A 19,406-nucleotide genomic window follows, 5' to 3' on the forward strand; every position below is an offset into this window, starting at 1 on the left:
CTAAGACCATTAACAGATCTCACTTGTGCAATTTGCTAAAAACCTCTTTTGAAACAATGAAAACATGGTGAAATATATAATTGCCTAAATCTTTTATAGTTTCTGAAATAATCTCATATTGTAATAAAATGTATTTCATTTTGTGTCTGTCTACATACAGAAGGTACAGGGAGTTAGTGCCTGTTTTTAGTTTTGCCCCTTATTTTATATTAGCATCATTGTTGTAAATAATAAAAAGGAGAGTTAATATAAAACCATCTTTTACTACTTAGAAAAATTGGCCTTTGTGTTTATGTTTTTTGCAAATGCAAGAACTTTTTTTAAACCTCTAAGTTTAGGTTTGTTGTTTTCCTTGTAATGTTGAAAGTCAAAAGAAGAGTAAGAATTTATTTAATTTATATTGGCCTACTTATATTGTATGTATGGATGAATATGTAACAACAAATCCAATCTTTATGTAAAACTATAATGCACAATAAAAATGTGGAAAGATACACATAAAGCCAGATGTTTGGATGTTAGACAATGTGTGCATTATTAATTAACTTTTCACTTTTAATCTGGATAGAAAATTAATTAAGTAATCAATACATTTAGCCAAGTAATACAAAAGAGCTACTAACTCTTAAGTCCTTTTTAATTTCCACATTTTCTTAGTGATGTTTTGGGTTGAATGAAGAACCCCCATTTCTTGAAGCAAGTGGAGTTGATCAAGTTGTAACTATATAAACAGTTATTTTAAATTTAAAGTGTTTATTTCAATTTTATTTTGCTCAAATTTTATTTGAATCAATTTCATGCAAATCAACACTCATGTTTGCCAGTCGTTTATATCTACTAACTCTTAATTTACATTTCTACTTCAAAGAAAATTAAATGTATGAATGGCATTAGTGATGCCTGGACAACTAATTTATTTTAATCCTATGGAATTAACGCAGTTGACAACCCTGCATCTAATTGTTGATCACATTAGGATCTGAGATAAAATGATAGCATTTTTGGGAAACAACTCTTGGAAGTTAACTGTCTCTACTTTTTATTCTTAAACATCACAAATGATTAAATACTTTTTCTCAGTTGTTCTGCACTAGCATCTTCTAAATTTAAATCAAATAAGATTTCCAAAGCTCTTAATCTTCTCATATGAAATTTACATTTTCTTGTTAGTATGTAAAATTCTCACAATGTTTTTATCATTCAAGAAGCAATAGGCCGTATTAAGCATATGCCCATCGTTACCTGACGGGATAATCTTTATCTCTGGTAGGCCTAAACATAGATATGTAAAGGGAACTGCAAAAAGCTATGGTATGATGAATTTAATTATAGTAATAAAGTCAGTCACTTTTTTGTTGTTCTTAAAAGGTCAAGTAAAAATAACTGAATGTGTTGCACCAGTAAATAATGATTAAGAATGCAGATTGCTGTCTCAGCTTTTTTTTGTAGTTCAATGAGATTCCTGAGATTGGCACTGAGACTATGTACCAATTATAATAATTATAATAATGGTAATAACAACTTTCATTTTCTGCTTGCTCCTGAAAGTCAGGCATTTGCTGTACATGCTCCATCTCTAATCATCTTACCGTCCTGCGGGGTTCACATTATTTTCACCTGTGACCTCCAGAGGTTCAGTACCTTGGTCAAAGTCATGAGACTACTGAAGATTAATACCATATTAAAATTTGAGTTATTGGTACTTAGTAAAAATAGAAAAATAATTATGTTTTCTGATGTCTATTATATAGTTGTTGTAGAAGGTGATGAACACAGCTGAAGATGGCTGGACGCAAGAAGTGTAAAATTCACTTTTTAAGGGTATTTTTAACCTGGCATTATCTCATGAATATTTATTACACATGATCCGTCACTCAAGAATCAGGATGTATGCAAAACCAAGGAATAAAACAAAAATAATAAACTAAATGAATTAGGAGTGTGCTTAAATTACTTCTATCTTTGATACCACTTTTTATGTTTCTATCAATATAAACCAGTTTGCAGTAAATAGAATTGGCATTTTGGTACAATGCAAGGGCTATAGTCAGAGCTCTTTGGACTCATTATACTAAGTGGATAATTATGTTACCCTGTTTGGGTGGCATACAGTAAACCACAATTTCTCACTTGCCTGTTGCTTGTGATGTTTTCAGGTAATTTTAAAGAGAGGAGTCACACCAAAATGTTTGTACTTGGGCAGAAGCCAGTAATAAATGGCAGGAATGTTTATAAATCCATCAAAACCATTTAGATAAGCATTTCAGCCATGTAGAAATGTTCCCAAGTGAACTCTTTACAACACTTTGACCTTAACACAAAATAAGACTAAATAAAAAGCGGAGAAAGGAAGGAAGGAAGAGGGGAAGAGGGCATTGTTTGCAGGGAAAGCTCTGGGCACTGTGAAAACTTTTCACTTTTCTGAAGGAAATGCAGTACAGCAGATGGTAAGAGTGGAAGTGAGATAAACATAGAAACTAGAAAAGTAAGCAATACATTCTAACAGGTTCTGTATCAAAGATCTGGAGAAGTAGAAAGATTAGACAAGGAACTGTTCTGAAACTTGACAGTGTCTGTATCTTACCAAGTCTTATGCACATAGCAGAGATGGAAAGTGGAATTGCACAGACAGTGGGCTGTGATTACATATTTCTGTCAGTAAGAAGGGAAGGTCTTTTTAAGGAGTATTTTTAAAGACATAGATTTATCAAGGTGGAAATCTGTGGTACACATACATAAAACACTGTCTACCTATTCAACAGCACCATTTGATGTCATTTCTGTTGTTGCCATAGGATTAGCACACTTCAATGTATTTGGGTTTTTAGATAAATTTTTATTTTATTTTTCCAATGCAGATTCCAGCCCAAGCTGCTTAACCAACACTGAGAGCCTAATCCTTCTTTCTGTTTTATAAGCATGAATATGTGTGAGGGCTCCCACATGACTATGCATGTTTAGAGGCAGAAAGAACACTGTATAAAGAATGCACTCATTTTCTCGAGATAGAGTGATCTAGTGAAGGAAGAAACCATGCACAAGTGAAAATGTTTATAAGGAGTGGAGCTGATGTTAGTTTGGGTTGACTAAGGAAGCAGTGTGTTCATTCTTAAGCTTCCTGGCAGTAACCTCTATCATTCCAGCACCAGTATGCATCTGCCTCATTTCATTCCTATATTCTGTTCTAATGGATGACTATTAAAAAGCATACCAAAATACAGTAACTCAGCAAGAAATAACAATTCTACAAAAATATGAAATGATACCTTAAAAAGAGACAAAAAGTTGCAAACCCAATTTAGAAAATTATGATATTTTTCCTACAATATTGGTAGTGGGAAGTTTAAAGTGGCCTAAAAAATACAAGATCATTAATAAAAAGAATGCAATTGAGGAAAATTATATAATATGCATGTCTTACGTTTGTACATATTGCCAAATAAATATTAACTATATTCATTCTCCTTTTTAGTTGTTTTCATAAGTGTTTATTTTTTTATATCAAATGATAGTCCCAGGAAAGTTCAAAATAGTACTTGAATAAATCTAAAACTTGAACAATTCAAATAAATTTTAGATTTTGCTTTGGAATTCTGAAGCTGGTGTAACAATAATTTCTCAACAACTGAGCATTTGGGCAGAACCATTTATTTAATCGGAAAAGTAGTTCTGCCCTTTACTATAGTTACTACTCAGAGGCAGCTTTCCTATGAGGTTAATGAAGCTGAAGTTTTAGAGCACCTCACCTGTCTTTCCAAGGCCCTGCACCTAATTTTGTAATTATAACTTTGTGCTCTTCTTAATGAGGACCTCCCAAGTTGTAAAAGCTTCAGACCCTGCAAAACCTGAATCAACCATTTAGGAAATCTATTAAGTCAGTCTGAATTCACAGGAGACAGCAATGATCAAGAATATTGTTTGTTTTCTTTGTTGGAAAAACCTTCAATTTGTAGACTATGTTTTTATTTTTATTACATGTCTTTTTTCAAATCTGTTATTACATGGGATAAATTACCTTTAGCCTAAAAATATCATGGATATTTAGGACAAGCCTGATTTTCAAAGTGCTCTGTTGAAAAAAATGAAGCTTAGAAGCTTCATGTTTCTGAAAATCTGGAAGATGTGAGTATTAAGGTTTTCTGGTGTTCTCATCAGCAGCCAAGGACCTCCTGTTGGCACTAAGGGAGTAGATGCTTTGGGAAGAAGGTGCAGTAAAAAAGAGCCAGAATAGGTCTAGTGGTAATATAATTGGGACTATTCCTGGTATGAGAAGCTAGATGGGGATCTGAGTAAGGATGAGATTGACATGACCTAGAACATATTTTCCCCACAGATATGAAAACTGCTTTAGGTTCAACTGTAAAATTAGGTTCCTGGGAATGACCAAAGAACTGTTCAGCTTATATCCCATTGTCCAGAACTGTCTAAGGGAGAGATCCATGCTAAAAGGGAGGCTGGAAAATATGGCCTTTATTGTGAAGTGGCCACATGCCTGACTCTAAATTCTGTTACTTCAGAGACTTTTCAGCTTATGTAAAGTGCATAGTTTTTGTTTGCTTGATTATTGGAATAATGAATGACTCAAAAAATAGTGGCAGTAAGTGCATTCAGCATTCATGCTTTATCCAATCCAATTAATATTTATTGAACACCTGCTCTGTCACACACTGTGAGACTTGCTGTGGATTCAATGGTGAGTAAACATAGGGAAGTTCCTGATTACCCAGGAACTTACACTATCATGGGAGGTGGTCTTATAGTTTGGATGTGAAGTGTCAGCCCTAAAAAAAGCTCATGTTAGACAATGCAGGAATATTCAGAGATAAATTGATTTGATTATGAGAACTGTAACCTAATAAGCAGATTGACCCATTTGCTGAATTAATAATTTGAATGAATTATTAGTGGTAACTGTAGACAGGAGGGGCATGACTGGAGGAAATAGGTCACTGGGTGCATGCCCTCAGGGATTATGTATATTGTCCCTGGCTCCCCCTTCTCTCTCTGCTTCCTGACTGCCCCTAGCTCAGCATTTTGCCCTGCCACCATGATGTTCTGCCTCACCTCATACACAAAGCTATGAAGTCAGCTGACCATGGCCTAAATCTCTGAAACCATGAGCCCAAAATAAACTTTTCCTCTTCTAAGTTCTTGTCAGGTATTTGGTCAAAACGATGCAAAGCTGACTACCACAGAGACATTAATCAAATAATCACACAAATGGTAAATAATGGTTTGACCTCATAAGGAAAGTCAGAGAATGTGACACAGGTGAAATCAAATACTGACTGGTTTTTAGTTATGAAGAAGTAACACTGCACCAAGTTGAGGGACCCTGGAGAGACAGCTGTGAGTCAGAAGAATCAGAAAAGATAATAATAACCGTAAGACTACGGATGGGAAATAATGAGAGGCTGCATCAGAGGGTAAAAGAAGCATCTTGAAAACTAAAGCATTAAATGCACTGAGCTTCCCAGAGCTATAGTAGAGAGAAAATAGAAGGTAAGATAAATCCAGTTGTTGAACAGCAGGACAAAATAGAGTTAATCAGGAAAATGGTCTCTGTTTGTGAGCTATGAGAGTGTTTGAATTGGTGTTACATAAAGGGCTTTTAGGTAGGGGTCCAAGTCTTTGTTAGTTGCTGTCCTGAACATGCACTGTTCATTGGCAGTGGACAGTCCATTTGTGTGGCTTGAATAAATTCCTATTTATAAACGAGTGAAGTTCACTGTGATACTAAGTGATTAGTTATGAATCGTATCCAGGAATCTATTGCAAGAGGAGTAGCCCTTCTAGAAGGGACCATTTTATTAAAAAGCAAAGAATATAAATGAGAATACATGGAAAGTGATGTTCAGATATCATTGCTTTCTCAAATTGGTTTGATTTTTCTGTATAAGTTTAGGTGTTTTTTTGGAGAGGGCAATTTCAGAGGTGGTGAAATTTGGCTTTACATTTTATTGTTGGTTTTACTTTTTGTTTATTTTTTGTTCATGGTTTTCTGAAGTAAAGAACAATAGTTCTGTGAGTAGAAAATTGTGGTGTAGAATATACTTATTGATAGACCTGAGTGAGATGGGGAGGCAGGGAGAAAGGAAACTATGATAAACAAAATTATCTACATATAAATTTTAAAATGTTATTTTAGAAATAACTGTTAGATTATCCCCCCCCATATTTGCTTGTATATTTAACGCTTTCAGGGCTCACTGGGAGAAATAATGAGGAATAAAAACCATATGATGATGATAAGCTGGTTTATTTTCTCTATTTGGAAATTTCCCTTATGCTTGAGATCTTTAGTGAAATAAAACTTTGAGAAAAACCCTTTCACATGGAGGATAATATTGATAGGAATAAATGCTCAGTACTGGAGAAAAAAATGACAGATCACTCTTCTTTTCTTCCTAAGCTGTCAATACTTTGTGACTGTTATATTATGTAATTGCCATGAGCATTGGTATTTTCAATAATTTCCCCTTACTCTCTGTAATAAAATACCACAAATTATAGTAGTCACACATTAACTGTAGAAATTCACTTTCTTCTTAAAATAACAAATGTTTTGGACTTTTATTACCAATTGTTTCAGGACTGATTCTTCATGTGGGATATGAAAATTCATAACGAATTCATGTGAATTTTATTCCTTTGATCTGTTTAATCTTTCAAATACTGGGCTCTGAAAAAGGATGTCATCAATATGACTACAGAAAACCCAAGTAAATTACAAGGAAATTTTAAAATGCATTTAAAAAAAACAATTATATATTGAGTAAAATTATCCAGAACATGAAAAAACTCCAGATTTGTTATACATATGTAGTAAGTCAAAGGGAGACCGGAGTCAGACATCATGATAGGGACATATGTATATAACATACCTATTCTTTGCAAATGGTTGAACTGTTTAGATTTCCATTTTGGTATTGCCATAAAGGGATGATGCTTGTGTGCTTTTATTTTCATTTCTAGATTTTTACAAACATGACTATAATTCGTCCATATAGGATTGATAAAATAAGTCATTTTTTCCTTGGATAATCTATAACTAAATAATTATTTTCAGCCAAACATTATAATGAGGCTGTTCCACAAAGGAAACACAAACCAAATCTTAACTTAAACGTCCTCGCCCTTCAACATGAGCTGCAGTTTTCTGTTTTTGACTGTTGCAGTCCTTTAACCAAAGCTATCTTGTCTGATGATAAAACCATAAGTGTATGAAGCTCACACATTTTTCATCTCTTTTATGACCTTATCTTTCATGAGCGGCTTCTGTGAAGGTATCCTAACTATAGGAAGCACCTGGAAAACATATGTGATATCTATTCTCTGATAAGCAGTTGTGAACAAGAAAGTAGATCTGTCACTTCTGAACTGTTCATTGTTAAAAAATACTTTGATGATTTAGCTGATTGCAAAATACATTATAGGGATGACTAACAGCTCCAGTAACACTTCTAGTCAAGAAAGTTCAATAGTTATATTGTACAAGAATTTCTATAAGAGGTTAATATTGATAGGAACTACATGGATTAAAAGAGCAGGGTTGAGAAAGGCTGTTTGCTTGCATGGCTGCTTTCAAACACTGCTGCTGTTTTGTGCTGAAAAAGTGACTGTCTCAGAATGTGGCAAATCTTTAATTTCTATAGCAGTGTTTAACTTGCAGTGAAAAGGTGTTTGTTTGCATTTTTGAAATTATTTTTGCTTGGCAAGGAGAGCCACTGCTTTTACCACCTTACCAACAATACCTAATATGGTATTTAAAGATGCCATTTCGTGTGTTTCAAAGACTATATTCTAGTGCATTTCCCTAAGCCATTTATGCTGTGCATTATAATGCTCAAAAACACCTTCAATTTCTTCCTATAGGGCTCTCATTGATCTGAAAACTAGACTAGGAAAAATAGAAGGGCCCACAAAATACGCATGATACCTTTTAAAAGAGCAACAAAGGAGCTTAATCTTGCAGTGGAAAACCATTAACTCCATAGCCATAATTTTAGAAATATTATAGATTTTGTTACTGCTTGACATTTATTCTGTTTCATCATTATGAATTGGTCTCTGGATACGTGGTAGTCATCCCATTAAATATGTTTGTGCTTTGTTGAAAATACACTGAAATTTCTATTAAAAAGTGTGTGAATAAAGAATTTGGAAAGTAAATGTATGAATGTTGAATGCATTCCTAGTTCTTTCTGTCATTCTCTTCTTGGAATCCTTTTCCTTCTTCCTTTCTTCTTTCTACCAATTGAAGCACTATCTTAACAAATTATGATTATTATCTTGGCTATTAATCATTCATGCTATTTTTCCTAAGCTACTCAATAGTGCTGATTGCAAATATTGGAGATTAAAAATGGATAGAAGTGAGACAAAATTATGATGAAGTCAATTCCATTCAAATCAAGAAGTAGGTGGAATTGGCTTAATATCAAAATAAAATTCTATTTATAAAGAAAGTTTATATAAATTCTTTATATAAAGAAGCAAGTCTGTTGTGAGGGGAAAAGACAGTGTTTCTTAAAAGTACTTCAGAGATTTCATATGTGATTAAATTATTTTTAATCATTTTCATTTTTCATTAGTAAAATGATTAAAAATGAATTAGGTAAAAAACATTACCATAAAAATGAGAACTAGTTTCCTGAGATAAAGTTAGAAGATGAAGGGTACAAAAGTTGAAAAATGTGACATATTCTAGTTATTAAATAGAAATAATGTACTCAAAGCAATTAATTAGCAAATGTAATGATATTGCAGTGAGCTATGGTAAGAAGAATGAAACCAAAATCTAATTTTCTAACTGGTCAGTGAGTAATAGTTATTGATTAAACATCTATGTATAGTTGATTTTACTAAGTGCCAAGTAAAATAGGAAATCTTTAGAAAATAATTCTTAGAAAGATTAAATCCATAAATCCTTTCTTGCTAATATGTAAAATAAAGAAACAGGGTTTATATGTGAGAAGGAAAAAAGCAGCTCTCAGATCACATCCTGCTGTCTTTGTTTCTTGTTGTACTATGAACATTGACTGTTATATTCTTGTAGGTTAGGAGTGTGGTCTTTCAAGTTGGACTAACTTGGAATCTGATCCTGGGCATCTTTCCACATCTTGGTCGTTTGGTTTATTTTTCTAAAGTATAAGGATGTGAATACACAGCAAACGCATTGATGTTATGTTCACAGAGCATTTAGTAGTGTCCCTAGTGATGAGTAGCACTTACAATGGTAATAGCATGTTTAGGTTTAGTGCAGACTCCGAATGAGATGACATGGTCTAGGCCTCGTTCATCTTTATGATTTCAATATTTGGCTCAAACCCAATATTAAAATGAATATAAATAAATTCTGATCATGTTTTCTATGTCCAAGTGTATCATTTTATAGGACATGCTTATGTCTTAGACATCTCTTTCTTTTTTTGTATTCATTCTTTAAGTAAACACAATTAAATAATAAGAAGACTTTTAACTGCTGGATGTGATGGTACAGAACTATAAACCCAGAAACTCCAGAGGCCGAGGCAGGAGGATCACAAGTTCAAAGCTAGCCTCAGCAACCTAATGAGTCCCTAAGCAACTTGGTGGGACCCTGTCCAAAATAAAAAATGAAAAGGTCTGGGCATGTGACTCAGTGGTTAAAAACCCCTGGGTTCAATCCCTGGTAGAAAGAAAGAAAGAAAGAAAGAAAGAGAGAGAGAGAGAGAGAGAGAGAGAGAGAGAGAGAGAGAGAGAGAGGAGAGAGAAAGAAAGAAGGGAGGGAGGGAGAGAGGGAGGGAGAGAGGGAAGGAAGGAAAGTAGAAAGACTTTATAGTGTCTCAGAATTTGTCTTTATTAATGTGATATATATTGCATACTTCCTCAGTTTCATAAGTAGCTTAAGATAGGTGCTGAATGAATTTCTTTTGAGCAGCTAATTGTATATAACTTCTTTAACTAAATGTGATATTTATTTTCAGTAGTTCTAATTATATGTGTGGTGTAATGAAACAAATTTAGAACAAATCATTCAATGAATTGAGATTATCAATACTGAGCATTGCTCCAGATGTTGATGAAAGTTCTATCTAAGCTTGACATTTCTGATTTTGCCATTAAATGACATTAGATGGAAGTGTTATATTTTTTGAGATTACTAGTTCAATCAAGCCTTCCATAGATTAAATTATAATATTTTCATTTTGAGTGATTTACTTAATTTCTTTGTATCAAATATCTGCTGTGATTTGTTTCCATCCTGCCATTTGTTTTCCTGGTTGATACAGAATGAGAATCATGGGAAAATTTGGTCCCTTCTGAATGATAACCATAATACAATGGGAATATTTCTTAAACTGTTTATTTTTAGCATCTTAAAACTTCATTCGAATCCTGCTCTTCAGTAATTGAACTTTCTTAGTTTCACCACCTATTTCAAGCTGGCATTTTTCCTAAACAATAATTAATCACTATAATTTTTTTACATGATATTCTTTGGGGGTATGTCTTTGGTTTATAAACCAGAAAAAATTGTTTTCAATAATGGAGTCAGTACATTGAAACTATAAAGTTCAATGTTGTCTAAGATCATGCCTCCAAAATTTCAGATATTTTATTGGTTTCTTTCTGCATAGCTTCCCTAGAATCAAATCTGCATTAGGTGTCTTGTCTGTATACCCCTGTCACATCATGAACTGCTCCCATTGAAGCACTTCTAACAGGTGACAAGCCCCTATCCATTGGGTGTCTCATACTGGTCTTTTAGGTATATGAGAGAAAGTACCATCTTCCTTTGTATTCTCAATACCCAACCGAGTTCTTAAGACACAAAAAGTAGTCTTTGAGTAAATTAGTAAATAACAATTTATCTCACCTTTGTTCAGAACAATTGATCATCTGTTGATTCAATTGCATCCTTCCCTTTAACTTTTAATTTTGTGAATACCATGATTATTTTGCAATATGTTTGTGAAAACACAGTTTCAAATTACTTTTCTCATATTATTATTTTTTCTTCTAAACACATAATTTGCCTAGAGAGGTTTCAGAGTAGACTTAACCATAATCTCAACAAAAATTAGGGGAGGGATTCTGAGACAAGAATCAGAATTATTTTGAAATGAGTATGGGACAAATAAAAGATCAGAGGTCTGACAAAGTGTGTTCTTACAAGCTCAGTACATATGTATTGACCATTGTATTTGCATTGCATGAGTGTATTACCCCCCCTGCCCCCACTGAAATACTGTTCTCTTTGCCATCAATATGAGGTTAGAATTCCAAAGTTAACTATATGCTCAGTCTTATTTTATGTTTCTGGTTTGTAACCTTCTATATATGTGTCCTCACTTAGATTTATTCAAGAACTGCCTTAATTGTATGTTGTATGTTTTTATTGGTGGTTATTGCTCTTAAGCATATTTCCTATCTCCTTAACTAGATTACATAGTCCTTATCAGAAAATAGTTTTTAATTTTTGTATTTCTTATTTTATCTTCAAAAATAAGCATCATAAATGTTAATAGTCAAATGTTGCATGGTGCTACAATTCTAGCAATTAAAATATAATAGCAAGTTGCAGAAAGTTATACTCTGTGTGAATAGAAGGATGATACAATTAGTGTCTGAATAAAAAAACTTAACTTCTCTAAGTGGTTCTGCTCAGAATCTTATACTTTGTCCTTTGGGCTCTTGGATATATGATCTGGAGCAGCATGATCTCATGTTTACTTGTTAATGACTTACTCTGGGATTATTATTCAGGTGTTCATGGTCCTTATATCAACTGGAGATGTGAAAGGATGTTTTGCAAAGATTGTTAGACTGACAGAAGACTCAAATGTAACTTTTAACTTTATACAAACTGCTGTTTTTGGTAGCCTCTATGATGCCTCCCTATGCTTGCCCCTAACCCTCCTGTCAGGCTTGTTGGGGAAAGAAGAATACATAAAGTTACTTTAATCTGCTATTGCTGTGATGGATGGGATGTATTTATTGCTAGAGTCTGAGAAGAGTTGGGCTAGGTATCTCATATAGAAACTAATTGTGTCGGTCAGTTTTCTGTTACTATAACAAAATACCTGAGATAATGAATTTAAAAAGAGGAAAAGATTATTTTGAGCCTGGATTTCTAATATCCCCTCAAGGGCATGCTCCCAATGACTAAGGTACCACCCATTAAGTCCTGAGTCTTATAGGTTCCACCTCTGCCCCATAGTGCCACCTCCTCCCAGTAGCATTTAACGTGTGCACCTTTGGGGAGCCCTTATCCAAACCATAGCAGTAATGGTAGCTGTGTAACCATGAATAAGTCAATGACCTTATCTGTACATGAATTTCCCAAACAGTAAATGACTCTAACTCTAATATTCCCACTGATATTTAAATCCCTATGTTTCAAAATTCAGAAGAAATGAGAAAATTGATTAAAATAAGTGGATTTCTTTTTTTTTTTTTTTTTTTTAAACATAGGTTTCACTCTTTTTCACCTGTAGGGAGAACAATTCCCTTTGTGCATTCCCCTACACAGGACCCAGAGTGAAACTCAACTCAGTCTGTTGGAATGCAAACAAAAAGATGCTCACCTAAGTGGTAGATTGTAGTGTAAATTCTAGTCCCTGTGTTTTTCAGATTGGGTCAGGTGTCCTTGGCGATTCTCAAGAAAGTTGAGGTCATACATTGGTATTTTACTAAATTGCACTGAATCTATGATGAGAAACATTTTCAATTTTTTACATTCTTTGTGAGTGAGAAAAAGCTCCATTTCTATTCCTATGACTTTAATACTCTTGTAGTACTTACTCCTTTTCTTCCTAAAACAAAGCCATAAGACCAGAGACTGAGTTTAAATAGACATAGTAGCTAGAATCTAATAGTATTCCCAGTATTTCTGTTCAACCTATTTTTCTGATAGCCTCTATTGTTTGCCTGTGATACTGATTTTCTACTTATCGCAGCCATAAATTTGTTTTTAAAAGTATTTTTTAAAGCAAATTTTTATTTAAATTTTTAAAATAAGCTAAAGAATGTCAATTTAAAGAAAGTTTTGCAAAAAATAGTGTTAAAGTGGTAACTGGCCCCAAATCATGAAACTGGTATGAGATGCTTGGGTATAAAATGGAGTGTATCAGTAAAGGACCCATCAAGAAACTGATGGAATGATTAATAGGTTTAACTAAAAGGAGTTTAGTGAAGGGACAGTATACAGGTGTGGGTGTGGTTAAGAGAACTAACAAGGGATGGGAAGCATCAAGGGAGGGCTCCCAAGAGTGGGAAGCTGTTAGCACTCTGGTCTCAAGAGGTGTGGGAGGGCATGCTGATAGGAGAGCATGAGAGAAACAGGAGGGGGCCTTCAAACAGGAGCGCTAATCCTGCAGTGCAACCAGTACTAACATCTGGAGATCATCAAGGATTAAGGGGTTGTCAGGGGACAAACACCTGCCTTTTCTCTGCTCCTGAACTCCCTCTGTGATCTGCTGTCAATGTCTCCATTGACTGACCTCAACTGGAAAACAGAAGACAAGGGACCCCAGTGATGGAGTCTTAAGAGGTCAGATTCCCTGGGGCACAGAGCAGGAAAGAGAAGGAGAAAAGTCCACAGGGTCTGGCAGGAAGGGGCACATAGAAAAGATGTAGCTCACAGGAAATGTTAGATTCTTCACCTAGCTAACATAATTGTAGTCATGCCAATATGCTTATTACATAGCATTAGTTCAGTGTGTACATATATACAGGGATGATATTCAAAGTGTTAACAGCTAGAGCAGCCTGGAATCTTACCAGTAATATCAGATACCTTGAGCTTCCTGCTGAACAAACTTTTATCTCTTAGTTTCTAGACTGGGGGAGGTGGAAAGAAGCCCACTAAAGAGAAACCAAGCAGGCAGAATCAGACTGAGGGGCAGTTGATTAGAACTTCAATATTTAAAGGCCACAGAGACTACTCTGATGTGTGGGCTGCGGACCAGCCCTGCTCATGTCTGAACACAGAGTAGAACTATTCCTCTGATCTCCAGTTGACTGACTGACGTTGTGTTCTTCCATGTGACCTGCAAAAGGAGCAGATTGGAGCGTGACTGAGCCTTTGTACCTTCCTTGTGCTGCTTTGACCTTGTCTCTCATTTGTGAACTTATTCTTCTGAATGGGTTCTATATTTCCAACAGGGAATTGTGTTTTTCTGAATTTATCCTCTTATACCTACTACATTTTCTTAAACATGATAGATGCTCAAAACATATTTTCTGGAGACAATTTCATTATTATTCATTCTGATCATACTGAAAGGAAGAGATAACTCAACTTCCAAAGAACTTTTAATTGTAGACATGGGTTGAATGAGTGGTTTTACTATATGTTTTATTCTCGATTACCCACTAGAGCCAATGTTTCTCTGTTAAAAACAACAACAACAACAACAACAACAACAAAAAAAAAAAAAAAAAACGGGTTCAACAGAGCTGTCATTCTTTCTCCTTACTTTTGATTTTATAAAATAATTCATTTTATGAAGTTACATATAGGAATGAATGTAAAATGTATGGAATTTAAGTTCAGAACTTATTTGCATATTAATGTCATATAATAATGGTTTTCTAAAAATTTTGTATTTTCTAGGTTACTTTGAAAATTTTAGAAATTCAGTGTATTTTAAGTAAATATATAAAAGATGCAAATACAATTAGAGATTCAGGTAAATATGAGGAAAATAGTTACTGAAAACTTCAGAAAAAGCTGGATAGGCAAGTCATTTAATTTTAAAATGTTTGCATGATTAAATTTGAGGTATAGTTGTCATGAGCTTAGTATTCTTTTAGTTTCTGTCTTTACATTTTCTTGTTATTCTGTTTCCTAAAATCCATACCAGTTAAACTTAGGTATTACTTAAATTTAATATTTGTGCTACATTTTAATGTTTATTTTCTTTTAAAACAGCATACACATTTTTACATTATCACTTAAAATGAAGGTACTCATAAATTAAATTTTTGACTTTAAACATGTGGTCGCATTGTGAATATGTTTTGTCCTTCTCTAGAAATCTGTCCTTGCTCAAAACCTTTTATTTTTTTTTTTTTTTTCTCTCTCTCTCTCTCTATGGGAAAACGAAGGCATAAAATTGTGGAAACCAGCTGCACTTATCCAAGCATGAGTATAGCTTCATAGTTTCTTGCATTGTGACCCACTGGTCACTGGCTCATTTCATAAACTATCATTTAATTATGGGCTTTCTATACCCTGTCTGTAAAGAAATAACACCAAGCAAACAAAGGACTGGGGAAAAATTAAAAATCTTCAAAGTAACCTAAACTCAACCAAAAACAGAAATATGTCTCACTGCAAGAAATTTAATTTTTTTCCCTTGTAACCTGCCTTTATAAAAAATTATAATTTGGAAATAAATAAGCTTTAAGTTTTTCTGTATTAAAAGCTCTAGAAAAATTATATGTTGCTGTTTGATTTTCTTTTATATATAATAACATCAAAGAAAATGTATATGAAATATACCTTATTGTTTATAGTACTTGGCTTCATTCGTTGATTGATAATGATGATTTTAATTATTTACTTTTTTGCTATTAGACTACAATAGATACCAAAATGATTGGGCTTGAACATTTGTCAGTATTGCATTACATGTAACAAACCTATCATTAGTCATATGATGAGGAAATCCCTCTACAAGGATTTGAATGTCAAATAGGGGGCTTTGATCATTTCTCTTTTTCTCTTTGTTGGTGTTTTTCAGGTGATGAAGGAATCCAGGAGACCGCAGAATCAGATGGGGACACACAGTCAGAAAAACCAGGGCAACCTGGAGTTGAGACAGATGACTGGGATGGACCAGGTAGGACAGAAAATGCAATATTCACCTCTTTTGCTTTTAATACGTGTTCTCGTATTTTCCCCTTAAACTTCAGTAAGCTTGCAAAACTCTTACAGTTTTTCAACTCTGATTAACACACACAAATACACACATTTTTATGTGTGTTGGCTACTTGGCAGTTTGAATATACCTCATTATTTAAATATTTTTATCCTATTGTTAAAACTTGGAAAAAAACTAAGGGTCACATTTGTTTGAAATCTCCATAATTTTTTCTTTCATGCTCACATAAAATGAGTCAGTTCTACTTGATTTTTTTTTTAAAGAGAAATTCTTTAAGTTACATCCAAATTCAAACTGGGTACAACTTGAAAGCTTACAAATTAGTTAGAAACAATACTTTAAAGAACTATCATTTTGAACTATCAGTTCAGTCATGTTCTTAAGTCATAGATTGAACCTTAGTACGCATTTAGAATTTTAGAAAATGTTAAGATACTTTACCCTTTGGTTCCAGGTTTTGACCACATTTTTATTTTTATGAATAAAATTAAACTTGCATTTTATGAAAAAACAAAAAGACTGATCAAGATACTCCATTACATCAGTATAATTTGATATGAAAATATATATTTATAAGAACTCTATGGTTCTGTTTGTTGCTAAGTAATTTACAATTGACAGTATATTTATAAATGGACACCATTTTGTCATAGGGTTTAAAGATATGTGAGTTTTGAAATAGTTTTAGCCATAATTTCTAAAGCAGTGATATTTTTCATTAAGAAAGATCCCTATATTTCAATCACATTTTCACCCTTGCATGACTTTGCAAATTGCTCTCCGCTGTGCATGAAGAAGAGAGGAACTCCAGTGGTAATTTTCTGAAACCAGCAGCTGGAAAATATAATGCAAACAAAAATGAAGATACAGTATATCTGATTATTATGATGTCATTTCTAATGTTATTCATGATACACACAAATGTTTGTATTCTGTACACTATGGCATAATGCTATACAAGATTTTAGATCAAATTGTGTTATATTTAAAAAATAGTATAATACCATATTTTAAGAGTTTGTAAGAAAATGCAGACTTCTTATGGTGTTTCCACCTTATTGCATAATGCTACTGACTTCTCAGCGTGGGAAGGAATTCCCTTGATTCAGAAAACAAATTGAAAAAAAGATGCTTGGAAAAACTCTTAGTGTTGCTGTGAGGATTATGTATAACTTCAGAAGAGTGCATGAATTTTGTCTCTTACATAGTTCCTTATTCATGGAATTGAGTGTTTATGTTCAGAAGAGTTTTTACACTTAATATTCAGTTGGTTATATATGGTTATATATACGTGTGTGTGTGTGTGTATCTGCCTGCTTGCAAACAGCTGCATTCTGTCTTGTTCTCATTGTGGGGCAAATCTGTGGAGAGCAAGTTTCTCCTTGGTGTCCAGGGCTCATACTTTCCCAGTAATGTGGGATGAAGAAGGTAATTCAGAGGGCACATGCTGCACACCTAAAACCACATTTTTCATGAAGCTTTTCTAGAAGTAAAGTTGTGTTGATGGCTAAAATAGAAAAAAAAAGGGAAAAAAAGCAGGGATGAACAAGGTAAAGAGTGATGATAATCTTTCAAGATGAGATTTTTCAATTTTTAGTTAAATTTAATTTCTGTATTTGATTTAATGTTTTTATTTAGTGGCTCTGGTACAATATTATACTCTGATCTTGGTTACATATAGATATGTCAAAACTTTAAGGGAAAATATATGTCTCTAAGCAAATATGCTTACAAGAAAATTCTTTGTCCTTGGTATAATATAAAATCAATAGCCATTTTTCTCCTTAGGTATTTAGAAAAAACAAAAATTGGATCTATTGTTTTTAAAACCCCTGAATTAATGAAGTTAATTCATAAAAAAAGAGTATCTCTTGGACACTGATTATTTTTCAAAGTAGAATATTATTTAATTTCCTTCAACCAGGAGATTCTGAAGAAGTGCAGAGGATATTTTTGTAGTTTCCCTGCTACATAAATCGTAACTGATTCAATATTGTTACCTAAACTTTGTCATTCAAAAACATAATTGGTGATTGACACTCCATTCATGCACAGTGAATCAAAATGCATTCTGCTGTCATGTACAACTAACTAGTACAAATAAAAATAAATTTAAAAAGATAATTGGCACTTTACAACTGTATGAAAGAGAGAAAATAGTTTACCTTTTGGTGATAGTTCCAAATAGTTGAAAATGGACTCTAGATTATAAGGGTTTAGGCTCATGTTCTGGATTTGCCACTCACTAGCCAGGAGATTTATAGCAAATTATTTTATTTCTCAGTGCCTCTATCTTTATTTGCAAAATGTGGAAAAATATTACCAACTTTTAGAAAGTTGAATCAGATCATACACATAAAATGATAATGTTCATGTTGTTATAGCTTTAGAATGGTTCAGTCTTGAAGCAGAACCTTTAAAAATTCTGTTTTTAATGGCTAGTAGTTTATCTGATATCACTAGGGTCATCCCTTTCTTTACTAACCATTTAGTTTTCTGTTTAAGCACAAATTATTGGTTGAGGCATGACGTAATGAACCAGGTGTGATTTCAAAGTTTAATTTCTAAGACCCTCCTGCCCAGTACTTACAGTCAACCTAAGAATGACAGCTTTCTCTAGAAGTAGAAGAGAATAAAATGATGAGGAAATTATGTGAAGAAGGTGAAGCATAGAGCTGACATCATTTAAGATGGATCAGGATTTATCTTATTTTAGAGTTTGATTGAAGAGGACTCCACAACCTTTCTTGATGACTCAATTCAATAATGAATCAACTCCTGTCTGAAATGTTCTATTTTTATCAAATGCAAATTCCTCAGTGTAACAATGTTTTGCATTATTTGTTATTCAATGAAATGCTGTATTCTGAAATTGCAATTGCTTGCACCCTTGTTAACTTTTATGATTAGAGAAAGCCTAAACAAACTTTAGGAAATCATCTTCTATTTGTATACATTTCTACAGTGAAATTCTGTAAGACTTAAAATGTTTATAACTCTCATTTAAATATTATTTAAGTTCCTACAAAATTTACAGTTTGAATGGAAAGCTAGACATACTAAATAGTATGGTTCAGGCCAATACAAAAGTCATATTACTCCATGATTTCAATATTTCACACATTGAATTTAAATTTAAATTTCCTTGTTCTACCTTGCTTTTTAAAACAATCACCCTGACACTTCCTTGTTTGGAATCTCTAATTCATATAGGACTTGCTATTTACTGTTCTGCCTTTTGATGTGTTTGCTTTTATTTTTCTTATATCATTTGTCTTCTTTTTAAGTAACTACCTCTTCTTTTATCGCCCTTAGAAGGTTCATGTTTTGTCAACCTCACAAATTTGCCAGTTTATTAATATTCTTATACATGTAGTTATTTGCTCAAAATTTATTATGCATCTGCAGTAGAGTTACAGTTGTGAAAAGAGGTAGGGAGTAGTGCAAAGATGTAGGATGATGCTGTTCACACCCTCCTTTCTTTTTGCCCTTTTAATTGTTCATGTACTGCATTTGAGTCACTGATGTAAT

The 19,406-nt window shown here is 33.4% G+C and overlaps 1 protein-coding gene across 2 annotated transcripts in view; it reads left to right on the plus strand.

Annotated features, from left to right (window-relative positions):
- ZFPM2 (zinc finger protein, FOG family member 2) overlaps positions 1-19,406 on the plus strand; it is a 417,497-nt gene that overhangs the window by 92,986 nt on the left and 305,105 nt on the right. For both annotated transcript variants that reach the window (XM_079105159.1, XM_079105158.1), the window contains one exon: positions 15,735-15,833. In XM_079105159.1, the coding sequence (XP_078961285.1) occupies positions 15,735-15,833 (99 nt within the window). The remainder of the gene's footprint in view (positions 1-15,734; positions 15,834-19,406) is intronic.

Source organism: Sciurus vulgaris (assembly GCF_902686455.1).
Source record: "Sciurus vulgaris genome assembly, chromosome: 1".
Taxonomy (NCBI): Eukaryota; Metazoa; Chordata; class Mammalia; order Rodentia; family Sciuridae; genus Sciurus; species Sciurus vulgaris.